Genomic DNA, 25,009 nt, shown 5'->3' on the forward strand with positions numbered 1-25,009 from the left:
AAATTAGAGGAGATTGTAAAAGAAAAAAAATAAAATTAAATATTGTGTATCAGTCTGGACAAAAGAACCAATTAAGGAAACAGCAGTGTTTTGGCCAAAATAGGGGTCTGATGAAAATTCAGGCTTTACATTTATGTGTAAACAATAAGCTTCCTTTTTCGGAGAAGGAGCCAAGTTATGCTCCCTATAATCCTAATACCGTACCCGTGGCAGCAGCAGTCACTCCAGGAAGGGAGACAGGGACTGTAGTTAACACTGTCCCTAAAGAAGGATCGTGCTCTAGGCTCTGTCAAGAATTAGAACAAGGTAGAAGATATGTTGAGAATTTTGCCTTCCCTGGTACTGACAGTACTAACACTAACCGTGTATCCTCTTAGGTGAACTACCCCCCGTCCTTAGCAGCAGAGAGGTTAGGACTTTTAAGAAGGAGAGGAAGTGTTTATTCGAGGACCCCAAGAGCCTAGCTGAACAATTAGACCAGTTCCTACGACCTGACTTATACTCTTGGGGAAGGGAATTATGCCTGTAAGTATGTTGTTTACAGGGAAAGAAATGGGAATGATCAGGAGGAGAGCTGCTATACAAGAATGGGAAAGAGCTCATCCTCCAGGACCAGGGGTAATACCGGCAGAGCAGAAATACCCACTTGCCAATCCTGGCTGGAGTAACAATAGTGTGCAACACAGAAATCATATGAGAGGCTTGGGGTCAGAATGAGAAAGTACTCGGGGATGAGTCCCGAGGACCCGGTATCCCAAGGGCTCTTGAAAGTTCATTGTGTGATTAAAGCCTGGCGAGATACGCAGAAAATGCTCCAGAAGGTGGGGGGCTGTAGTGAACAGTCACTGGGGGACCCTCCTGCGGGAGGCCCTGGAGGTGTGTGTCCGGAGGGGAGATGAGAAGGAAAAGCAGAGAGCGAAACTAATGGTATTGACAGTGCAGCGGGTAGTGAGGCAGAGGGTTGGAGAAAGAGGAAGAAAATCTTCAGGGGGAGTCAGGGCCAGGATGGAAAGGAGAGGAAGAGAGATGAAGGAATGGCAGGCAAAGAAGGCTGCCTGTGTTGTGGCCTGAATCCTAGCAGGGACAGGCTTTGATAAGATGTTTTAAGTGTGACCAAGGATTCCCAGGGGATGCGATGTATGATTACATTGTACCAAGAAAAGACTGCCTGGGGAAATGAGGCCCGTAAGTCTCTCTTTGCTGTTCCTTGCGTGATAGCAACATCGCGGTTCCCCCTGCATTCTCTACAGCTATAGGTAACCATACAGCTTGCCTCTCACGGCAGGGTGTGAGTGCTGCCCAGCATCTGGGAGAATTTGCCTTGTGCTACCAAGGACTCGATGGGAAACTGCTCAAGACTTGAGATCCCCACCCAGGGCAGATCTCTGGTGGTACGGTGGAGGGAAGATCTTACGGTCCACCCTACCATATAACTGGGGAGGCACTTGTGCGCTTGTTCGATTAGCTATACCCTTCACCCTGGCATTTGAAAGAGAAACATCACAAATACCCAGAAGAAGTTAAAGAGGCTTAGGAGTATCATTCGATGACAGAGTATACATAGATTCTCTTGGGGTGCCTAGAGGAGTTTCCGATGAACAGAAAGCCAGGAATCAAATTGCTGCAGGGTTTGAGTCACTGTTCTGGTGGGTAACGATCGATAAGAATGTGGATTGGATTAATTATATTTATTCTAATCAGCAGAGAGTCATAAATTATACAAGGGATGCGATGAGAGGAATCGCTGAACAACTAGATGCCACCAGCAAAATGGCTTGGGAAAACAGAACATCGTTAGATATGATGCTCGCGGAGGAAGGAGGTGGGGTGTGTGTGTGAGATACTGAGCAACCATGGTTGCACTCTTATACCCAGCAATACTGCCCCAGATGGCTCAGTAACTAGAGCATTTGCAAGGGCTTACCACCCTTGCCAGTGAATTGGCAGAAAAAGTAGGCATATTTACATCCTTGATCGTAGTTGTAGGAGTTTTGACAGCCATTGGTTGCTGCGTTATCCCCCGTGTAAGAGGACTAGTACAGTGGTTAACTGAAACCGCACTATTGAAACAAATGACCATGGAGCCACCACCTTACTCAGATAAGGTGACAATGAGGAGATGGAAAGTGAAGGAGAAGAAGAAATCTACCAAATTACACCTTAGAGAAAGGTTTTTCAAAAATCAACGGTTTATAAAGAAGAAAAGGGGGGAATTGTCATTTATAACGGTTGGGGGCTCGTCCGGGATGGCTTTGGTTCCTGAATTCTGATTTGATCTAGGAGAGGCGCCCCACCATTTGGTGGCTCCTGTTCGAGTCAGGTCGGGACTAATGCCATCTTGAACCTGAATAAAGGTAAGCAAAGAATTTGATTTTGTTATGAGCTCCCTTGCCGGCTGCAGCACTGTATTTTGCCCGTAATTCTGCGCGCGAAGATCCGAACGAAGACGACGGAGTCGTAAGCATTTAAGGCGTGTACCATTCGGTTGCCTGTGTGTGTGAGAGTGTGACTGAGACGGAACTTAGTTCCGAAGCGAGTGTGGAGGTCTTCTAACCGCGGCTCCAGTCTCCCGCGAGGGACTTGGCCGGTGAAGGACCGAAGCGATTCCTATAGGATTCGTGGGTGGGTGATAGGTCCTAAACCCCCTGCAAGACACTCTTACTAAGGTAACCAAGGGCTGTGGGAATTGCCATAGTGAAATTCCTAGATGGTTCAGACAGAATTGAAGACCAAGGACCAGAAGAAAGGGAGCAAATTACCAGACATACCACCAGAAAGTCCATTAAGGAATAATGATTAGCGGACGCCCCTAGGTGCACCCTGAGTGTTTTGCTCGGAGGGGACTCCACTCTCGGCCGCTCACCGCAGGAGCAGACAAAGGCCTCCTGAAGCTGCGGACAAGCGGTATGTTTTCAGCTGCTGGAGGGATACTAACTGGAGTGTTAATAATTGTATGTCTTATTCTTAAACGTCCAGGTATTTTGTGTTGAAAGCATTTGTGTAAGTGTAAGGGTTTGAAACCAAGTGGAATGAGTCACTCCACGAAGAACACGGTCAGAGACAATACTCGTTTGGTTGGTTATCATTCTAAATTATATTCTTGTGGTATGAATGAGATGTGCTAGAGGCCTCTCTGTGTGATTGCATGATTGTGCTGTGGGAGTGAGACGCAGCGTCGCTGCGAAGCGAGTGCGGAGTTCCGATCCGCGGTTCCGTGTTCTCCGTGAGGGGAGGGGCCGGAGACGAGCGAAGTGCGTGACAGACCGAAAAGAAGTGCTGTTTTATCCAAGTGTTGATTGGTGGTGCCCAATATATGGGCCTGGCAGTGTATCTTGTGATCCTATTTTTGCTCTTAAATGCTTTGAGTGTGACAAGAAAAAAGGCGGGAGCATTATCTAAGTAACTAACAGTTTAGAAGCCCTGGCGGATTTGCTGTGGTGTTTGGTCAGTTTCCCAAGTACTGGAGAGGGGGAGGGGGCTGACTGATTATGGAAGCGGTAGAACGGAGAGAGTCATTTCTTTGGTGGTTCGGGTTTGAGCCCTGGGAATTCGGTAAGAAGGGGGAGAGCGAATTTATTTAGGCCTCAATACCTTTTTAAACCCCCCATATTGACGGATACACAGGAGTGATTCCTTGTTTTGTATGGGCTCACTAAGAAAGCGCATGAGAAAAATCGGCATTCGGCTTGAAATTCGGTCCTGTTGAAATGTCAATTTTGTGGAAACGGTGGTCATGTTCGTCTAGAAGACGGAAGGCTGAGTGCTTCAGCTGTTTTCCTGAAGTTCCGTGGCTTTATGATTGGAACGGGGCTCATTAATAATCTGAAATAGTAAAGTTTGTACGTGGGAAGAAGCGTTCAATCCCAGAGAATTGGGGCATTAGGGAAGAAGATTAGGAAAAGATGGTAAAAAACCCGCAGTAAAAAGGTTTGCGTGGAAATTGAAGCAAAGGACGGTAACTAGTAAGGAATAGTAATAAACAAATAAATAAAAGGGAATGGGAAATCAAGGAAACGGGTAACATCCAAAACAAAGACGTTTTAAAGAAAGCCTCCTTGGGTGCATATTGGCACATTCGAAGGATATTGTTAGAACTGGGGGCACGGAAAGGAAGAGGACTTTCACTAAGTATTGCAATCAGTGGTGGCCACTACATAAGCTAAATGGCCACTTTATGGATCAATCGACTATAAGGCTATCTTGCAACTAATGTTTTTGAGGAGAGAAGGAAAATAGGATGAAATGTAGTATACTGATAGGTTGTTTCAGCATCTTAGAGAGAAAAGGAGTGGAATTAATTGGCCCTTGACTGAGCCTTTGGTGTTGGCATGAGAAAAGTACAGGCTGGAGAAAGATAAAAGGAAGTGTTAAAAGAGTTGTCGACGGTGTTAAAGGTGTGGCATGTAGTATTTAACAGAGCTGTTTGAAGTTGAATGAGCAGGGAAAGAGGATGTAGGAATGTTAATAGTTCTGCCTCAACAGGAGGCTGTGATCTCAAAATCACCGGTGTGAGCCCTTTGGGGCAGAGGGACCATGATGGGTCCGAGAGAGTTGTCATGGAAACAGAAGAGCAGCTAACTCTTAAAACAACCTGAGTTTATGAGTGAGCTCAGATTGCCGATGGGACCGCTCAGGGAACTGCTGACAATTGCATTCCCCTGACCGACCCCCCACTGAGACTATAGTCACCCCGGAAATAATGAACGGTAAATACCAAAATCTGGTTAAATTGGGAATGGAGAATCAGTTCCAACAAGGTCCAAAAGAAACCCCTATGGAATTTTTGGACCAACTTTGAAATGCAATGGAAAACAAAACAAAACAAACAAACGAAACAGGAGAAAATGGGGGCTAAGTTAGAACAAGGAAAATGGACGCTGCCAGACAGGCGAGAGATACGGCCAAAAGCTTATGCGAAGCAAATACTGGGACGTTTGCATGCCCAAACACATTGGGGTACAAAGGTGTTAAGTGATCATTTACTAAAACAATTTGGTTGCATTGTTTGTTTTTGAAATAGCAAAGCAAATTACACCACGTTGCTTAACTTGTCAGAAGATAAATAAGAAAGTGTTTTGACAAGCAGCCACGGGAGGGAGAAAAACAGATTATAGGCCTTTCGAGAGGGTACAAGTTGGTTTCACTGAATTGCCCCAGGTAGGGAGGATAAAATATCTATTGGTAATAGTAGATCACTTAACGCAATGGGTAGAAGCTTATCCCGTAGCACGAGCTACGGCACAAATGGTGGCAAAAATTCTATTAGAACACCTGATACCTAAATACGGGATAATCCAGTACATTGATTCTGCTCAGGGCACACACTTTGCTTCTAAAATAATAAAGGTATTCTGTCAATCATTGGGTATTCAGTGGGAATACCATACTCTGTGGCACCCACAAAGCTCAGGGAAAGTAGAAAGATTGAATCAAACAATAAAACAACAATTGGCTAAATCAATGATCGAGACACAAATGCCCTGGATGAAATGCTTACCATTGGCACTTCTAAACATAAGAACTAAACCACACAGTGAGACTGGATTATCGCCATATGAAATGTTATATGGTATGCCTTATTCTCAAGGGATGCCTCTAGGGAACAATGTAGTTGAGGGTCGTAGCATGCAGAAATATATAATTACTATTGGAAGGAGATTGCAAGAGCTAAGAGAAATTGGAGTGATGGCTCAGACACCACCTTTAGGATTTGCTATTCATAAGATACAACCAGGGGACAAGGTCTTAATAAAAACCTGGAGGGAAGAATCATTGAACCCCCGGTGGGAGGGACCGTACCTTGTTTTACCTGCACATCCAGAATAAAAGGACCAGTAAGTACCGAAACTTGGAGGGTTGAGTCCGCTCCTGGGGAACTGAAACTAAAGCTAGAGAAGAACTAATGTTCTGGCAGTGACGCTCTGCATGAATTAAGGACGCCAAATAAAGGGGACAAGCCTAAAGGGAGGAAAGGGAGAAGGCAAGACCGGGGCAGGACTCTCCACTGCGGTGTGTATGGTCTACCGAGGGAGGCAACCCCTATGGGTACTGACCGCCGAGTGAGAGGGCCTCGACCCGACTTCTCCCACGCTAAGGTCAGGTTGTCCCGAGAAAATAACATAAGAACCTTTTTTATAAACCCATATAAAATTGTGATTTGTTTTCCAGGAGCTGGATCACCCCGACAGGCTGAACTGAATGGTAACACAAGCCCCAATCGACCCTGAAAGCGGGCCCAACCCCTTGATTGAAGGCGTCTTGCCTATTATGATCTGTGAGTAATGTTTTAACAATTCGTGTCAATGGAGAGCTTGAAGGAAAATGTATTCGTATGTTCTTTCCTTGAAGTCTCTGATACCTGGGGGTTTCAGAACAACTGCTAACTGTTATGACTTCTGAATGGGACACTATGCAAGCCCCTGATTTCTGGCCAGGAGATTAAGGAGAAGGGAAAAGCTGAAGGACGGCTAAAAGACAAAGCTTGCAGGGAACGCTGTGCAAGCTTTTGACATACAGCCAAGGAGTACAACGAAGAAGGACAAGAAAAAAAAAAAGCCTGAGAGGAAGACTATGAGCCTTCATCATGAAAGACCCCCAGAGGGAGCACCAGAGACTGATACGCATGCTCCAGTAGGAGGGTTCAAATTCCGGAACTAATTATAATAACTCCGTTGTTTGTTTTTTTTTAGAAATAGTAATGAATATGTATTAGTCTAGGAGCATAAAAAATCAGCATCTTGATGTAACGGGTGTGCGACCAGGTGGAGCGGAGACTCCCGGCGCACCCAGCACTGTTTGCTTACCTCTATTCTTTTAATAAATTGTAAACTTTGATTATAATCCTATTTTGGGACTGAGCTATTTATAACAACTTGGGGGCTCGTCCGGGATGGTTTTGGTTCCTGGATTTTAATCTAGGAGAGGCGCCCCCACCATTTGGTGGCTCCTGTCCGGAACCAATGCCATCTTGAACCTGAATAAAGGTAAGCAAAGATTTTGATTTTGTTATGAGCTCCCTTGCCGGCTGCAGCATTGTTTTTGCCCGTAATTCTGCGCGCGAAGATCCGAACGAAGACGACGGAGTCGTAAGCATTTAAGGCGTGTACCGTTCGGTTGGGTGGGATTCGGTTGCCTGTGTGTGTGTAAGAGTGTGACTGAGACGGAACGTAGTTCCGAAGCGAGTGCGGAGGTCTTCTAAACGATAAGCAAATACTGGGACGTTTGCATGCACAAACACATTGGGGTACAAAGGTGTTAAGTGATCATTTACTAAAACAATTTGGTTGCATTGTTTGTTTTTGAAATAGCAAAGCAAATTACACCACGTTGCTTAACTTGTCAGAAGATAAATAAGAAAGTGTTTTGACAAGCAGCCACGGGAGGGAGAAAAACAGCTTATAGGCCTTTTGAGAGGGTACAAGTTGGTTTCACTGAATTGCCCCAGGTAGGGAGGATAAGATATCTATTGGTAATAGTAGATCACTTAACGCAATGGGTAGAAGCTTATCCCGTAGCACGAGCTACGGCACAAATGGTGGCAAAAATTCTATTAGAACACCTAATACCTAAATACGGGATAATCCAGTACATTGATTCTGCTCAGGGCACACACTTTGCTTCTAAAATAATAAGATTATTCTGTCAATCATTAGGTATTCAGTGGGAATATTCTAAGTGGTATTGGAATATTCTAAGTGGTATTCTTTATCTGCTAGATTATTTCCTCCGGTGTGGTAATCTAATTAGGTATTCAGTGGGAAAATTCTAAGGAGAATCTCCATCCTTTACTGGATGCGGGGGGGGAAACCTTGTTACAAAAGATGAGGAAAAGGCGGAGGTGCTTATGCCTTCTTTGCCTGTCTTTAGCGGCAATACCGGTTGTTCTCTGGATACCCGGTACCCTGAGCTGGCAGAAGGGGATGGGGAGCTGAATGTGGCCCTCACTATCCACGAAGAAATGGTTGGTGACCTGGTACGGCACTTGGATGCGCGCAAGTCGATGGGGCCGGATGGGATCCACCCGAGGGTACTGAGAGAACTGGCAGAGGAGCTGGCCAAGCCGCTTACCATCATTTATCAGCAGTCCTGGCTATCGGGGGAGGTCCCAGTTGACTGGCGGCTAGCAAATGTGACGCCCATCTACAAGAAGGGCCGTAGGGCAGACCCGGGGAACTATAGGCCTGTCAGTTTGACCTCAGTGCCAGGGAAGCTCATGGAGCAGATTATCTTGAGAGTCATCACGCGGCACTTGCAGGGCAAGCAGGCGATCAGGCCTAGTCAGCATGGGTTTATGAAAGGCAGGTCCTGCTTGACGAGCCTGATCTCCTTCTATGACAAAGTGACGCGCTTGGTGGATGAGGGAAAGGCTGTGGATGTGGTCTACCTTGACTTCAGCAAGGCTTTTGACACCGTTTCCCACAGCATTCTTCTCAGGAAACTGGCTGCTCTTGGCTTGGACTGGCGCACGCTTCGTTGGGTTAGAAACTGGCTGGATAGCCGGGCCCAAAGAGTCGTGGTAACTGGAGTCAAATCCAGTTGGAGGCCGGTTACTAGTGGCGTTCCCCAGGGCTCGGTGCTGGGGCCGGTCCTCTTTAATATCTTCATCGATGATCTGGATGAGGGCATTGAGGGTACCCTCAGTAAGTTCGCAGATGACACCAAGTTAGGTGCGTGTGTCGATCTGCTCGAGGGTAGGAAGGCTCTGCAGGAGGATCTGGATAGGCTGGACCGATGGGCTGAGGTCAACTGTATGAAGTTCAACAAGGCCAAGTGCCGGGTCCTGCACCTGGGGAGCAATAATCCCAAGCAGAGCTACAGGCCGGGAGAGGAATGGTTGGAAAGCTGCCAGGCGGAGAAGGACCTGGGAGTATTGGTTGATAGTCGGCTGAATATGAGCCAGCAGTGTGCTCAGGTGGCCGAGAAGGCCAACGGCATCCTGGCTTGTATAAGAAGCAGTGTGGCCAGCAGGGCTAGGGAAGTGATCGTCCCCCTGTACTCGGCTCTGGTGAGGCCGCACCTCGAGTACTGTGTTCGGTTTTGGGCCCCTCGCTCCAAGAAGGACATGGAGGTGCTTGAGCGAGTCCACAGAAGGGCTACGAAGCTGGTGAGGGGTCTGGAGAACAAGTCCTACGAGGAGCGGCTGAGGAAGCTGGGCTTGTTCAGCCTGGAGAAGAGGAGGCTCAGGGGCGACCTTATCGCTCTCTACAGGTACCTTAAAGGAGGCTGTAGCGAGGTGGGGGTTGGTCTGTTCTCCCACGTGCCTGGTGACAGGACGAGGAGGGGGAATGGGCTACAGTTGCGCCAGGGGAGTTTTAGGTTGGATGTTAGGAAGAACTTCTTTACCGAAAGGGTTGTTAGACATTGGAACAGGCTGCCCAGGGAAGTGGTGGAGTCACCATCCCTGGAAGTCTTTAAAAGATGTTTAGATGTAGAGCTTAGGGATATGGTTTAGAGGGGACTGTTAGCGTTAGGTCAGAGGTTGGACTCGATGATCTTGAGGTCTCTTCCAACCTAGAAATTCTGTGATTCTGTGAATATCATACTCCATGGCACCCACAAAGCTCAGGGAAAGTAGAAAGATTGAATCAAACAACAACAAAAAAAAACACAACAATTGGCTAAATCAATGATCGAGACACAAATGCCCTGGATGAAATGCTTACCATTGGCACTTCGAAACATAAGAACTAAACCACACAGTGAGACTGGATTATCGCCATATGAAATGTTATATGGTATGCCTTATTCATAGGGAATGCCTCTGGGAAACAATGTAGTTGAGGATCGTAGTATCCAGAAATACATAATTACTGTTGGGAGAAGATTGCAAGAGCTAAGAGAAATTGGAGTGATGGCTCAGACACCACCTTTAGGATTTGCTATTCATAAGATACAACCAGGGGACAAGGTCTTAATAAAAACCTGGAGAGAAGAATCATTGCACCCCCGGTGGGAGGGACCGTACCTTGTTTCACTTACTACTGAAACAGCTGTGAGAACAGCAGAAAGGGGTTGGACCCATGCATCCAGAGTAAAAGGACCAATAAATACCAAAACTTGGAGGGTTGAGTCCGCTCCTGGGGAACTGAAATTAAAGCTAAAAAAGAACTAATGTTCTGGCAATAAGGCTCTGCATAAATTAAGGATGCCAGAAGAAGGGGACAAGCCTGAAGGGAAGAAAGGGAGAAGGCAAGACCGGGGCAGGACTCTCCACTGCGGTGTGTATGGTCTACCGAGGGAGGCAACCCCTATGGGTATTGACCGCCGAGTGAGAGGGCCTCGACCGGACTTCTCCCGCACTAAAGCCAGGTTGTCCCAGGAAAAAGAAACAAACAAGCTAGCAAAGATATATGTATATAATGAATAAGGTTTTTTTTTTAACCTATTGTAATTAGTTTTCCAGGAGCTGGATCACCCTCAAAGGCTGAACAGTAACCCAAGCTCAAATAGATCCTGGAAGTGGGCCCAACCCCTTGATTGAAGGCATTTCTCACACCCCCACGATACCCCCTGGACGACACAGAAGGATGTTATACTTCCTGGTACTATTTTTACAAGGGCAATTAAGCCATGGGAATAACTTTTTCATTCTGGGGGAGGAAGTGGCCAAGGCTTTTAACCTTAGCAATTGCTGGGTTTGTGGGGGACCAGGGGGAGCTGAAAGTTGGCCCTGGGTAGCTGGCCCGGTTGAACCTAAGGGGTGGGTTAGTAATTTGAGTGAAGTTCATAATGGTACACAATTCTGGAAAGGGGAAGAAGGCCCGTGGCAGTTGCACTCGTCAGAGAAAGGTATATACTGTTTAAACAGAACAGGAACAGTAAAGGTGGGAAAAAGCATTTGTAAATGGGCTCTGTCTCCTGGATATGAATGTACTGATCCTGAATGTGGACCTAGAAACTGTACAGCAAGTAAAGGGAAATGGAATGCTACGCATGTCCAGCTGAAAAACGGGATTTGGCTGAAATGCTCGTATAAGACGTTTTTTGGACCTGGATGTGAAGCCATGGCAAGAGCACAATCAAAGGGACAATTTGACGTTCAAATCCTGAGTTGTCAGCGTGATAACACCACTAGGGAGCAGCATGTGGTAAAGAGTCTACCGCTGGAGGTGGCAAAATGAGAATGGGACACAAGTGTTCTTTAAATGTTTCTGGTCAGCTCGTAATATGACAAGTCGTGAAGGAGAACTTAGTCATAACTGTGAGTGGGAATCTAGTGCGGGAGCTTGGAGGTGTATATACATGAGTACTAATGGGGCAAACATTGTAACAGGACCACTTGGTAATGAAAACACTTTGTATTTTCACGCCCCAAGGAATAAAAGAGAACGGGACGGTTCTTTTCCAAATGGGACGTGGGCTCATTATTGGGTGTGTGGCAAACAGGCCTATAAAAGGCTACCAAAGGACTGGTCAGGAATATGCTATGTGGGGTACATAAGACCCTTGTTCTTTTTATTGTCACAAATACAAGGAAATCACTTAGGAATAAAATTATATGATGATCTGAATAGAGAAAAACGATCTATTGATGCTTCCTTAGCCGGAGGTAGTGCTCAAAAACGGAGAGAAAATGAATGGCCCCCTGAAAGAATCATACAGTATTATGGACCGGCTACCCGGAACCCGAATGAGGTAATATCTGGAGCCCGAGAACCTCTTCATAATTTGAATCGAATAATTAGGTTGCAAGCTGTCCTTGAAATAATAAGCAATCAAACAGCGACAGCTTTGGATCTTTTAGCTGACCAGTCCGCCCAGATGAGGAATGCTATTTTTCAACATAGAATGGTTTTAGACTATTTACTAGCAGAAGGGGGGGTGTGTGTGTGGGAAACTAAATGATTCTAATTGTTGCTTACAAATTGACGGTAATGGGAAAGTGGTTAAACAGATAACAAGAGAAATTAGAAAATTGGCCCACGTCCCAGCACAAACTTGGAAGGGTATGGATTGGGATTTATTTTCATGGCTGCCTGGTGGACCATGGGTTAGAAGGATGTTATTTTTATTTTTATGTGCTGTAATGATGTTATTATTCATACCTTGTATGATACCTTGCTTTACATTATTGATGCGCCGGATGATAAATAGTACATTTGTAATGACTTCATTAAAAAAGGAAGTCAATTATGATGCTTAAGAATTGGACCCTCTGAGAACGGACTGATGAACTCCAGTTATTAATGACAAAAGTTGAAAAAGAGACACGAATTGAGGATATTAAAAAGAAGATAAGGGATTGTGAGGAATGTTTTAACAATGTGTGTCAATAGAGAGCTTGAAGGAAAATGTATTCGTATGTTCTTTCCTTGAAGTCTCTGATACCTGGGGGTTTCAGAACAACTGCTAACTGTTATGACTTCTGAATGGGACACTATGCAAGCCCCTGATATCTTGATATCTGGCCAGGAGATTAGGGAGAAGGGAAAAGCTGAAGGACGGCTAAAAGACAAAGCTTGCAGGGAACGCTGTGCAAGCTTTTGACATACAGCCAAGGAGTACAACGAAGAAGGACAAGAAAAAAAAAGCCTGAGAGGAAGACTATGAGCCTTCATCATGAAAGACCCCCAGAGGGAGCACCAGAGACTGATACGCATGCTCCAGTAGGAGGGTTCAGATTCCGGAACTAATTATAATAACTCCGTTGTTTTTTTTAGAAATAGTAATGAATACGTATTAGTCTAGGAGCATAAAAAAGTCAGCATCTTGATGTAACGGGTGTGCGACTTGGTGGAGCGGAGACTCCCGGCGCACCCAGCGCTGTTTGCTTACCTCTATTCTTTTAATAAATTGTAAACTTTGATTATAATCCTATTTTGGGACTGAGCTACTTATAACATGATCCAGCTACGTGAGCAGAAGACGGATCCTGGGGCTATAGGACCCCAATATATATGCTTAATAGAATAATTAGGTTAGAAGCTGTAATAGAAATAGTTGTAAATAAAACCGGAGATGCACTTGGATTAATTGCAAGGCAAAATACTAAGATGAGGACTGCTTTGTATCAAAATCGCTTAGCTTTGGATTATTTGCGCAAGAAGGAGAAGTCTGTGGAAAATTTAACCTTAGTAATTGCTGTTTTATAGATTGGTGATGAAGGTGTTTCTTCCTAGTAGCTGGTAGAATGCTATGTTTTGGCTTAGGATGAGAAGAGTGCTGATAACATGCTGATGTTTTAATTGTTGCAGAGCAGTGCTTAGGCCAAGCCAAGGGCGTTTCAGCTTCTCACTCTGTCCTGCCAGCGAGCAGGCTGGGGGTGCAGCAAGAGCTGGGAGGAGGGCTGGACTGCTCGGGGTTAGGCTGGGCATCGGACAGCGGGTGGTGAGCAATTGCATTGTGCATCACTTGTTTCATACACGTTATTATTAGTAATACTATTATCATAACGATTGTCTTTATTGTTATTATTATTATTTATCTGTCTTTATCTCAACTCACGGGCTTCGCTTTCCCGTTTCTCTCCCCATCCCAGAGAGGGAGGGGAGAGGGTGAGCGAACGGCTGTGTGGTGTTTAGCTGCCGGCCGGGTTAAACCACAACAGAAGGAAAAGCTGTAAATGAACTTGTGAAAGAAACGAAGAAAATTGCACATGCCCCAGTTCAAACTCGCAATGGAATAATGGAATCGAGCTAGAAGGATTATCGGGGGGGGGGGGGGGCTTTATGGGTGTTGATTGGCTTACTAAAAGTGGGATGGTTGTACTGGGGGGATATGTGGAGGATTTTAATAATTCCATGTTTTACCAGACCAATACACTCGGTTATACAAGGAATGCAAATACCTGCGGTACCTGTTGTGGGAATAGAAATGTTGTTTTTGCAGAGTTCCGTTGTTTAGAGGGAAGGAACTTGGTACTGAGATATGCTTGCAGTGATAAGAAGCTTAGCAGGCGACCTCGTAAAATGCAGACAACCGGACTCCTTAGGACAATTAGGTGAAAATGGCGGTGTCAAGTCAGATAAGTGAAGAAACATTACCACATCAGATAGGTTGTGAACCTGGATTACCCCCTCAGTGGGGAAACAGGGGAGGGTCCTGTCATCAAAAAGCGTATAAACTGTGTTTTGGAACTAGTAGGCGCGCTCTCCTGCTTGTGGGGCGCCCGCCATTGCAATCAATCGCGAGTAAATTACTACTTCGCTGAGATCCTCGCCTGAGCCTAAGCTATCGGCTACGGAGCGTTTCTCACCCTCCCTTCCAACCCAAGCCACGCTCTGATTCTATGAGCGGAGCGCCTGTTCTGTGGAGCTCGTTTCCCAGCCGTGCAGGGCCCAGATTCCCTCCGCGGAGCCGCCCAGCCCGTTTTCGGGCGCCCACTTCCTCCCTCCCGGTCGGCTCCCTCCGCGCCCCGAGGGCACGCGACCTCCCTGAGCGCCGATAAGCACCGGGTCGACGGGAGCGGAGCCGCCGAGAGGGCGGGGACAAGGGAAGAGGGCAGGCGAGGCAGCCAATCGAGGCGCGGGGGCGGTCGGCGGCGATCTGTCGGCCCAATGAGCGCCGCGGAGGGCCGGGCCGAGTGCGGGAAGTGAGGGGGCGTTGTACCGAGCGGGCGCCGTCATGGCCGACGGGATTGTTAGGGCGCAGGCCGCCTGGCCCGGTGGCGGCGCTGCCGCTGCTTTCGGAGAGGTCGCCTGCAAGGGCAAGGAGGTCCCCGCCAACGTTCTCCGTGAGGATGAGCGGTCGTGGACGAGGAGGTAGCCGCGGCGTTGTTGTGCGAGTCTTTCCTTCCTTTCCCTCGGCCGCTCGCAGGCCCTCTGAAACGAGGGCCCGTCGCGGGTCCCGGGAGTGCGGCAGGGCGGGTGGTGGCCTTGCTGCGGGAGGGAGGGAGGGACGGTCGGTCGGTCGGTCGGTCGGGGTCTCTCCGGCTCGTGGCGCTCTCTACTGCAGCGCCTCTAAAACGCCGCGCTTCTTCGGTGCCTGCCCCCGGGGTGCCACGGCGCGTACTGGGTCGCCGGCGCAGTCGGTCTCCTTGGGGGTTCGGACTGTATGCATATAGGCAGTGAGCATCGCAGTAGTGACCGTAATCAGTCGTTTCTGCGCTGCTGATAGCCTTGCAGAGACGCCCCGGCTCGGCTGTGCTAGGCTTTGGTTATGGCACCACCCCCACCGCGCACACGAGCGCACGCTCTCTCCAAAGTGGCTTGTGAAAGGGAAGAATTGCAGCTTTTCCTAGCTTTCTTAAACGCCTAGAAACCAGTCAATCCCGCAGGCTGCGAGAGCTTCCCAGCTCTCATTTCCGTGCTGGAGGTGGGCCGTGATAAGAGCATGCTGGCAAGGTTCACTGATGCTGGTGCGCCGCAACGTGCTAGGAGCTAAGTGAGCAGCTGCGGAGAGTTATGAAAAAGTTGCAGATGTTATCTGCAAGGTGCTAACTTTAAGTTAGTGTCCAGCCTAACCGTTGTTGCTGTTCTTAAATTTGAAATGCTAAAGATAGGACAGCTAGGGATTTCCTCTGCTTCTGACGGCAGGGTTTATCTGCAGCGTGGAAAACAGGCCCTTAGTGAAAGGGGCTGCGTTGCCCGCTCTGCGTGCTGACTCGTAGAATGGTTAGGCTTGGAAGGCACCCTTAAAGATCATCTAGCCCAACCCGCCTGCCGCGGTCAGGGACGTGTTTCACTAGATCGGGTTGCTCAAAGCGTTGACGCGTTGCTTGGAACAGCGCTTTCTTAATAGGTCTCGGTAATGTTGCAGCTGCCGCCCGTTTGGAGTACTGGAAGCGTTCAACTGCTCTCCGGAAACTGTGCTTGCGGTAGCGCCCTGCCTTTACGAAAGGGTGCGTTTCCTGTCTCCTTCGTGTTGAAGGCTGCGCGAGGAGTCTGTGTGTGTGTGTGTGTGTGTGTGCGTGCGCGCATCTGTTTTGACTTGGCCGTACTGGCTGCAGCAACGTATGTAACCTGAACGCTGTGCTTGATTGGAGAACCAGGCCGTTAACTTGAGTCTGATGAGTGACTTGAGAGCAGACAACCTACTCTGACCGCTCTTAGTGCGACACGTTTCCTGGAGGACGAATTAGTTGCAGTTTCTCGCTTGGTCTTAACTTGGGGCGGGGGGCTTAGAACCACTTCTGGAGCGTAGTTGGCTCTAGCGAATGGTCTTGAATTTGCTTAGCTCACTGTACCGAAGGCCTGTTTCACGGTTGAGCGATGTTATAGGGAGGAGTGTGAGGAAGGCTTATAATTCTCGATTGTCGTGCAGTGAAAGGCGATGGTGAGTAAGAAGTACAAAGCATCTGTGGAATCGAGTCTTATCGGCAGTGTTTCAGTCGCATCTAAAACAAATAAAAATAGCGGAAGTCGCTAACCTGAAGTACTCGGCTGTCTCGCTGCCCCTGTCACCTTGCGCGCTGGATCCTGCTTCTGGTGCCATATGCAGTTTCTGTCTGCTGGTGATTTGGGGAGTTCCCTCGCAATTAGTTGCGAGTTGATGGTTTCCTACAGGTCGGTGGTATTTGTGTTTCGAAGGTGATGCCTTGGCCTCGGTCTGGAGGTGTCTGACGTCAGGCCGGCCGTAACGGGCTAATTTGGAACGTTCCTTCCCCTGAGTAGGTGGCGTTCTCGAGGACGGAGAGTTAATACGGCCTCAGCCGGATTACTCCAGGTTCTTTGAAGATGCCTTCCTGCTTCTGGCCGAGGCAACATTTGGACGTAACCGAAGGACGGTTAGCCATTGTTTGCCGCTTGTGTGTCTTGTGCGTAGAAGGTAGAGAACTTTGCCTATTCAAAGCTCGCTTAAGAAGAATGGCTGTTTTGTCGTGCGCGTTTGGGGCGCCTGATAATCTGCTTTGGTAGGGCGAGTTCAGTGGGGCATAGTGATTTGCTGAAGCTGTTGCCTTTCTCTGAAGCCGACTACGTTTTAACTGTTTACTCTTCCTCCAGTGCCTTGCGTTCCGTGATAGTTCGCCTCAGGCTCCAGTGTTTTTTCCTAGTCCTTCCTGAGAAGGTAGTTGTCCGGTTATGTGAAGCAGAAGATTCTGGCGGACCCGTGAGTACTGTGGGAGCTTTCTGTTCGCTAGGCTGGCTGTACCTGTAACTGGTTTGTAACTTCCTAGACTCTTTCCCGTCCCCTCTTTTCCTCTGGATGTTGCAGAGGGGCGCACAGTAGGCTATTTGGGGTTGTCCGATGCTGTAGTCTTTCGCCTCTAGCTTGTAATGGAGCTGAGCTTTTTGACTGAGAGCAGTGATATAAAGCGATGCTCGTCTCCAGCTACGCGCTTGCAGTGCAAAAAGCAGCGTTGTTCCGACGTGCGGTCTGATGCCCGTTTTCACGGTTTCCGGACAACGGGGGTGGTGCCTTGACTATGCAGAAGAGGGCTTGGGGTTTGGTCAGGTCAGAGGCGAGGAAAGGGAAAGCTGTTTGAGCGGCGCTTGGGTGTTTGTTTTGCTGTTAGCTATGCAAGTCAAGTTCCAAGGCTCTGTGAGCTCACGCAAGAGAAAAGGCACCGTGAAGCTTTTATTTTCCGCCAGAGCGGCTTACGTTGCCCGAAGCTATGACGGGGGCTTTAAGCCCCGAGACAAATTCAGCTTCTGTGACTGTTTTGTAGTCTGTTACTGTCTAGAGGGTAATTCAAAGAGCAGCGGTTGAATTGTGAAGGATTAGCTAACCGTGTTCTGTGGGTGGTTCTCTGCTCGCGTTCATTCTGTGCGTCGTGGCGCAGCACGTTAGGTGACGTTATTTCCTTTTTCCAGCTTCTTGGGCGTTTCGTGGTTGTTGGCAAGAAGTGTGCTGCTAACCTGGACCTGACCAATGGATTCCGGATGGCTGTGAATGCCCACCCTCGGGCCCTTCAGACTATCGCCGCCGAATAGGTTTCATATGTTGCCCATCAGTCTAGCCCCTGTTGATGTTTGATTTATTATTTTTTTTGGACGGCTGTCTATGGAGGGTAAGAAAGAGCTTTGAGCAGCGTTTGCACAATAAAGATGGAGCATGGGGATATCACCTCTGTCTTGCGTGTCTTACCGATGGAAATAGTTCCGCAAGTTAAAACGGCGTCTCCCTGGAGCGCACGTGTGTAGAATGTTTTGGTCCGTTGACAGTGTCGTGTAGGTGGTGGTTTGCCCATTCATTTGGAACGCGAAGCTAGAAGCGCTCGGCGGTCCTGTGGGTCTCCGTCTTCCTAAGACGATCTAGGATGTGCTGTGTGTTTGAGGCCTTGCTATCTTCCCCCTGCTCCCAAATAAAAGGGCACGCTTTTATTGCGAAATAGCCGTGTTGAGGACTGGCAGATGTAGAACCAGAGAAGAATAAGGTTGGAAGAAAGCTTCCAGGCGTTGTCTGTTGTCTGCCCCTGTCCCGAGGAGGAGGCAGAACAAGCTCTACCGGGTGTGATTTCTGACAGGTGCTTGTCAGCCTGTTCTTGACTACCCTAGGAGTTTTGCTACCGCTTTCTTTTCAGTCCTCCTCGTGGCTTTCGCAACTTTGAGAAGGAATTCCTCCCACAGGATGTAGAAGGCTCTGGGATTCTTGAGTCGGCTTCTGATAAGTTCGAGACTCGGCTGCCGTTCTCTTTATTTTTTTTTTTGCATTTATTTTTAGTGTCTTTTTTTTTTCCCCTAAACGAAGTCCGTTGTTCAGTAACTAGAAGAAGGATTAGGTAAAGGCACCATAAGGCTTTTAAATGCGATCACCTCTCGTGCTTTGTTAGACCTCTGGCTTCGCTCTGCTCCTTGTTTAATCGCGATTACATTCAAGGCTTACTGGAGCGTGGGAACGTTAAAATGCTATTAAATACTCTTAGTGTTTGAAACTTGCTAAATGAGATGATTTTTGTGACTCCGTTCCTCATAAAGAAACTTGATTCGTTAGCAGGAGAAATGATCTTTGTTACTGGATCTGTTTGCGGGGTTAACGATTGCAGCTGTGAATGACTAAAGTCTTTTGAGGAAGCTGAATGATAAAAACCAAACCAAGAAACAGCCCTTGGTCTACTCGAAATAATATAGGATTTGCCGTTTGTGGGGTCACGTGAAAATAGTCGTGCAAGTCAACTAGTTTGGGGGGGAGGGGTGGGTGAAGGTGGAGATGCTGTTGCCCTTTCAGAGAAAGCTTCTTAAGTTGGCACTTGACCAACTGTTCTATTTCCGTATTTTCCCTTGGTCTCTTTCATTGATCTGTTTTGTTGACCTAGAAGAGCCGATGGAACTGCTCAAAGAAACGTGCTCAAGTGGACCTTGAGTAAGTATTTACATGTTCAACTGTTCCCCGGTCGGTCTAGCTAATGCTATCAGCGCTTGTATTCTTTTACAAAAGATGTTTAATTCCCGAGACAGTAGAGGAGGAAGACCACTGGTAATCTCTCTGCTTAAGAGGCACTGTTAGGCAACCGCAGAAGGCGAAGAAACTTGCCCCCGAGGCACCAATCTGACCCTTCTTTTAGCCTGTATGCTTTCAAAGAGCATATCATAGAAGCATAGATTGGGCAGGGTTGCCAACCACTAGAACAGGCTGCCCAGAGCTGCATCCAGCCTGGCCTTGAACGCCTCCAGGGATGGGGCATCCACGACCTCCCTGGGCAACCCGTTCCGGTGCCTCACCACCCTCTGAGTGAAAAACTTTCTCCTAATATCTAACCTAAATCTCCCCTGTCTTAGTTTAAAACCACTCCCCCTTGTCCTATCGCTATCAACGCGTGTATTTTTACTCCTGTTTATACAGAATCACAGAATCGTAGGGGTTGGAAGGGACCTCAAGAGATCATCGGGTCCAACCCCCCTGCCAAAGCAGGTTCCCTAGAGCAGGCTGCCCAGGTAGGCGTCCAGACGGGCCTTGAACATCTCCAGAGAAGGAGACTCCACAACCTCCCTGGGCAGCCTGTTCCAGTGCTCCGTCACCCGCACCGTGAAGCTGTTCTTTCGCACGTTGGTGCGGAACTTCCTGTGGTGGCTTTACCGTGCTAGGCAGCTAAACACCACAACCGCTCTCTCGCTCCCCCTCCTTAGATGAGGAGGGGAAGAAGTAAAGGAAAGAACAACTCACGGGTTGAGATGAGGATAATTGAATTAAAGGGAAAAAATAATAATCTTTCCTTGATAATAATAACGATTATTATTATTAACTAAACAATTTAACTAAAGGGGAAAAAAAGGGAAAGGGAAAAAAGGAAAAAACCAAAACAAATAAAGGCTACGTGGAAGTGCAGAGGAAAGAAATTACTCTCTACTTCCCACAAATGAGCGATGCTTGACCACGTCCTTGAAGCAGGGCCTCAACGCGCGTAGCCGGTGTTTGGGAGGAAGACCGACGTTTTCACAAGGAGAGCCCAGCCTTCCCCTCTTCTTCCTGTTTCCACCTTTTATTGCTGAGTGTGACATCGTACGGTATGGAATATCCCTTTGGTTGGTTGAAGTCAGCTGCCCTGGTGATGTTTGTCTTCTCGCTTTTTTGCCCACCCCCTAGGAGGGTTAGAGAGAGTCCTGATGCTGTGCCAGCGCTGCTCGGCAGTAGACGCAACACTGGTGTGATACCACTGCTGTTCTAGCTACAAGTGCAGAGCACAGCACTGTATGGGCTGCTGCAGGGAAAGTTAACATCCCAGCCAGACCCAGTACAGGCCGTTGCCCCTTGTCCTATCCCCACTAACCACTGCAAAGAGGGTGGCGAAATCCCACTGTCTCCCACGCTGAAGGTATTTGTAAACATTGATAAGATCCCCTCTCAGTCTTCTCTTCTCCAGGCTGAACAGACCCAGGTCTCTCAGTCTTTGCTCATAGGGAAGATGCTCCAGGCCCCGTATCATCTTTGTTGCCCTCCGCTGGACTCTTTCCAGGAGATCCTTGTCTTTTTTTGTACCGGGGAGCCCAGAACTGGACACAGTACTCCAGGTGAGGCCTGCCCAGGGCAGAGTAGAGGGGGAGGATCACCTCCCTTGACCTGCTGGCCACGCTCCTTTTAATGCACGCCAGGATCCCATTGGCCTTCTTGGCCACCAGGGCGCACTGCTGGCTCGTGGTCAACCTGTCGTCCACCAGGACCCGCAGGTCCTTCTCCGCAGAGCTCCTCTCCAGCAGGTCATCCCCCAGCCTGTACTGATACATGCGGTTGTTCCTTCCCAGGTGCAGGACTCTACACTTGCTCTTGTTAAACTTCATTTGGTTTCTTCCCGCCCAGCTCTCCAGCCCGCCCAGGTCTCGCTGAATGGCAGCACAGCCTTCTGGCGTGTCGGCCACTCCTCCCAGCTTTGTATCATGGGCGTACTTGCGGAGGGTGGACACTATTCCCTCATCAAGGTCGTCGATGAAGATGTTGAACAAGACCGGACCCGGCACCGACCCCTGGGGAACACCGCTAGTCACAGATCTCCAGCCGGACTCTGCGCCGCCGATCGCCACCCTCTGAGCTCGGCCAGTCAGCCAGTTCTCAACCCGCCTTACCGTCCACTTGTCTATCCCACGCCTTCTCAGCTTTGCTAGCAGGGTGTCGTGGGAGACAGTGTCAAAAGCCTTGCTAAAGTCAAGGTAGATGACGTCCACTGCTCTCCCTCCATCAACCCAGCTGGTGATGCCATCATAGAAGGCTACGAGGTTGGTCGAGCACGATTTCCCCTTGGTGAATCCATGCTGACTACTCCTCATAACTTTCTTCTCTTCCAGTGGCTTGGAGATGGCATCCGGAACAAGCTGTTCCAACAGCTTTCCAGGGACAGAGGTGAGACTGACCTTTCCAAGAGCTCCACATCCTTCTTGTGCTGGGGGCCCCAGGCCTGCACGCAGTATTCCGGGTGGGGTCTCCCAAGAGCAGGGTAGAGGGGGAGAATCACCTCCCTCTCCCTGCTGGCCACCCCTTTTTTAATGCAGCCCAGGACTTAGTTGGCCTTCCGGGCTGCAAGCGTGCGCTGCTGGCTCACGTCCAGCTTCTTGTCCGTCAGGACCCCCAAGCCCTTCTCCGCGGGGCTGCTCTGAAGTTCTTCTTCTCCCAGCCTATAGAGATACCTAGGATTGCCCCAGCCCAAGGTCAACGCCTTGCACTTATGGCATCCCTTCCCTCTATTGTATCGACTGCACCGCTCAGCTTGGTGTCATCCGCAAACTTGCGCGATTCCGTCGTCTGTGCCATTGCTAAGGATGTTGAAGAGCACCGGTCCCGAGCCCGACCCCTGAGGGACGCCACTTGTGACCGGCCTCCGCCCAGACATAGAGCCGTTGGCCACAACCCTTTGGCCGCGACCAGCCAACCAATTCTTTATCCACCCAACAGTCAATCCTTCAAATCCCTACCTCTGCAATTTAGAGAGAAGAATGTGGTGAGGGACCATATCAAAGGCTTTGCTCGGTCCAGGTAGCGTATCCTATCCCAGGACTGGTTTCAGCCGTAAACAACAAACAGTTATGAAGAGAGATGTAGCTTTGTAAATGTTTTTGTTGCCTTGGGTGAATTGGTGTCTGGTCACGTTGATTGGCCCACGTGGTAGCTGGGAGATGGCCGACGGGGAGGACTGAGATGTTAAAGCTGCCTGTGGTTGCCTGCCCCCAGCCCCGTCCCCGTGGGCCATCCCGATGGCAGTAGCGCCCGCCTGGAAGCTCAAACTAAAGCGAGCGTATTCTGATGTCGTTACCCTCCAAGCCTGTCAGAGAGGCAGAAGCGCTGTGGCCTCCTCAGGCAGGAACTGCACGTGTGGGGACGGCCGCGTCCCTGCCGCCGTGTCGGGCCAGTTTGAGCTCCGCTCTCCGTGCGGCTGCAGGGCACCGCGGACCACGCTTGGGCAGCCTCGGGGGGCGCTGCCTAGTTTTCCAGAAGCTTCCTCCCCAGCTGAGCAGAAACCCAGTTGTGATGCGTCAGGGCTGAGCACAGGCTTTGTATTCCTTCCCGCCACCCCCTGCACGGGAGGTGCAGCTTTCCCCCTTGGAAACGTCAGCGGTTGAAGTGGGGCTCTCAGGGAAGGTTGTGGAGCAAGTTCTGAAAAGGTAAGATTGCCGGGTTTTAAGAATTGATCCGGTAACTCTGTGCACAGACCAAGGTAAGAAATGTTAAGTATTGCCTTGGGGGTCAGGTGAGACTCTGCGTGATGTGTGATTGAGACGTACTTTTGTACGAAGCGAGTGTGGAGTCCTGATCCGCGGTTCCGTGGCTCCGCGAGGGGCGCGGCCGGAGATGGACGAAGCGTGAGATAAGGGAGAGAAAGGAAGAGTCTCGGGAAATTTGGTGTACGGTAATCCTTGCACAGGGAAGTGCTTGGAAGTACACCAGGGAATCTGGTAAATTCATAGGTGTGTGGTAGCCCTTGCAGGGGGAAGTGCTTGGCAGTACACCCCCGTTTTCCAGAATCGGAACGTTAGTGCGAGGTACCCTGCAGGAGGGAAATTTCTGTAGCAGCACACTGACAAGGGCTAGGAAAAATGGGAAATATGAGTTCCAGGGGACAGGGAGATATCCCTGGGGGAGTGCCTACCAACAGTTCTTCCTGAAGAATGATAAGAAATTGGAAACATAATCCCAAAATTAGAGGAGATTGTAAAAGAAAAAAAATAAAATTAAATATTGTGTATCAGTCTGGACAAAAGAACCAATTAAGGAAACAGCAGTGTTTTGGCCAAAATAGGGGTCTGATGAAAATTCAGGCTTTACATTTATGTGTAAACAATAAGCTTCCTTTTTCGGAGAAGGAGCCAAGTTATGCTCCCTATAATCCTAATACCGTACCCGTGGCAGCAGCAGTCACTCCAGGAAGGGAGACAGGGACTGTAGTTAACACTGTCCCTAAAGAAGGATCGTGCTCTAGGCTCTGTCAAGAATTAGAACAAGGTAGAAGATATGTTGAGAATTTTGCCTTCCCTGGTACTGACAGTACTAACACTAACCGTGTATCCTCTTAGGTGAACTACCCCCCGTCCTTAGCAGCAGAGAGGTTAGGACTTTTAAGAAGGAGAGGAAGTGTTTATTCGAGGACCCCAAGAGCCTAGCTGAACAATTAGACCAGTTCCTACGACCTGACTTATACTCTTGGGGAAGGGAATTATGCCTGTAAGTATGTTGTTTACAGGGAAAGAAATGGGAATGATCAGGAGGAGAGCTGCTATACAAGAATGGGAAAGAGCTCATCCTCCAGGACCAGGGGTAATACCGGCAGAGCAGAAATACCCACTTGCCAATCCTGGCTGGAGTAACAATAGTGTGCAACACAGAAATCATATGAGAGGCTTGGGGTCAGAATGAGAAAGTACTCGGGGATGAGTCCCGAGGACCCGGTATCCCAAGGGCTCTTGAAAGTTCATTGTGTGATTAAAGCCTGGCGAGATACGCAGAAAATGCTCCAGAAGGTGGGGGGCTGTAGTGAACAGTCACTGGGGGACCCTCCTGCGGGAGGCCCTGGAGGTGTGTGTCCGGAGGGGAGATGAGAAGGAAAAGCAGAGAGCGAAACTAATGGTATTGACAGTGCAGCGGGTAGTGAGGCAGAGGGTTGGAGAAAGAGGAAGAAAATCTTCAGGGGGAGTCAGGGCCAGGATGGAAAGGAGAGGAAGAGAGATGAAGGAATGGCAGGCAAAGAAGGCTGCCTGTGTTGTGGCCTGAATCCTAGCAGGGACAGGCTTTGATAAGATGTTTTAAGTGTGACCAAGGATTCCCAGGGGATGCGATGTATGATTACATTGTACCAAGAAAAGACTGCCTGGGGAAATGAGGCCCGTAAGTCTCTCTTTGCTGTTCCTTGCGTGATAGCAACATCGCGGTTCCCCCTGCATTCTCTACAGCTATAGGTAACCATACAGCTTGCCTCTCACGGCAGGGTGTGAGTGCTGCCCAGCATCTGGGAGAATTTGCCTTGTGCTACCAAGGACTCGATGGGAAACTGCTCAAGACTTGAGATCCCCACCCAGGGCAGATCTCTGGTGGTACGGTGGAGGGAAGATCTTACGGTCCACCCTACCATATAACTGGGGAGGCACTTGTGCGCTTGTTCGATTAGCTATACCCTTCACCCTGGCATTTGAAAGAGAAACATCACAAATACCCAGAAGAAGTTAAAGAGGCTTAGGAGTATCATTCGATGACAGAGTATACATAGATTCTTTTG

The 25,009-nt window shown here is 48.7% G+C and overlaps 1 protein-coding gene and 1 long non-coding RNA gene across 2 annotated transcripts in view; both read left to right on the forward strand.

Annotated features, from left to right (window-relative positions):
* The window catches only part of LOC137846788 (uncharacterized), a 483,557-nt gene that overhangs the window by 253,896 nt on the left and 204,652 nt on the right, over positions 1–25,009 (forward strand). The window lies entirely within an intron of this gene.
* Positions 14,557–17,848, forward strand: LOC137847294 (adenosine 5'-monophosphoramidase HINT1-like). The gene is made up of 3 exons (XM_068665584.1): positions 14,557–14,699; positions 16,881–16,986; positions 17,691–17,848. Exons 1-3 carry the CDS (start codon positions 14,563–14,565, stop codon positions 17,808–17,810), a joined length of 363 nt encoding a protein of 120 aa, XP_068521685.1. The 5' UTR covers positions 14,557–14,562; the 3' UTR covers positions 17,811–17,848.

The sequence above is a fragment of the Anas acuta genome, chromosome W (assembly GCF_963932015.1).
Source record: "Anas acuta chromosome W, bAnaAcu1.1, whole genome shotgun sequence".
NCBI classification, from domain to species: domain Eukaryota; kingdom Metazoa; phylum Chordata; class Aves; order Anseriformes; family Anatidae; genus Anas; species Anas acuta.

Coding starts and splice junctions, on each gene's coding strand:
- LOC137847294 (XM_068665584.1), top strand. CDS start 14,563: ATGGCCGACGGGATTGTTAGGGCGCAGGCCGCCTGGCCCGGTGGCGGC. Junction 14,700..16,880: donor GAGCGGTCGTGGACGAGGAG/GTAGCCGCGGCG, acceptor CTCTTCCTCCAG/TGCCTTGCGTTCCGTGATAG. Junction 16,987..17,690: donor CAGAAGATTCTGGCGGACCC/GTGAGTACTGTG, acceptor TCCTTTTTCCAG/CTTCTTGGGCGTTTCGTGGT.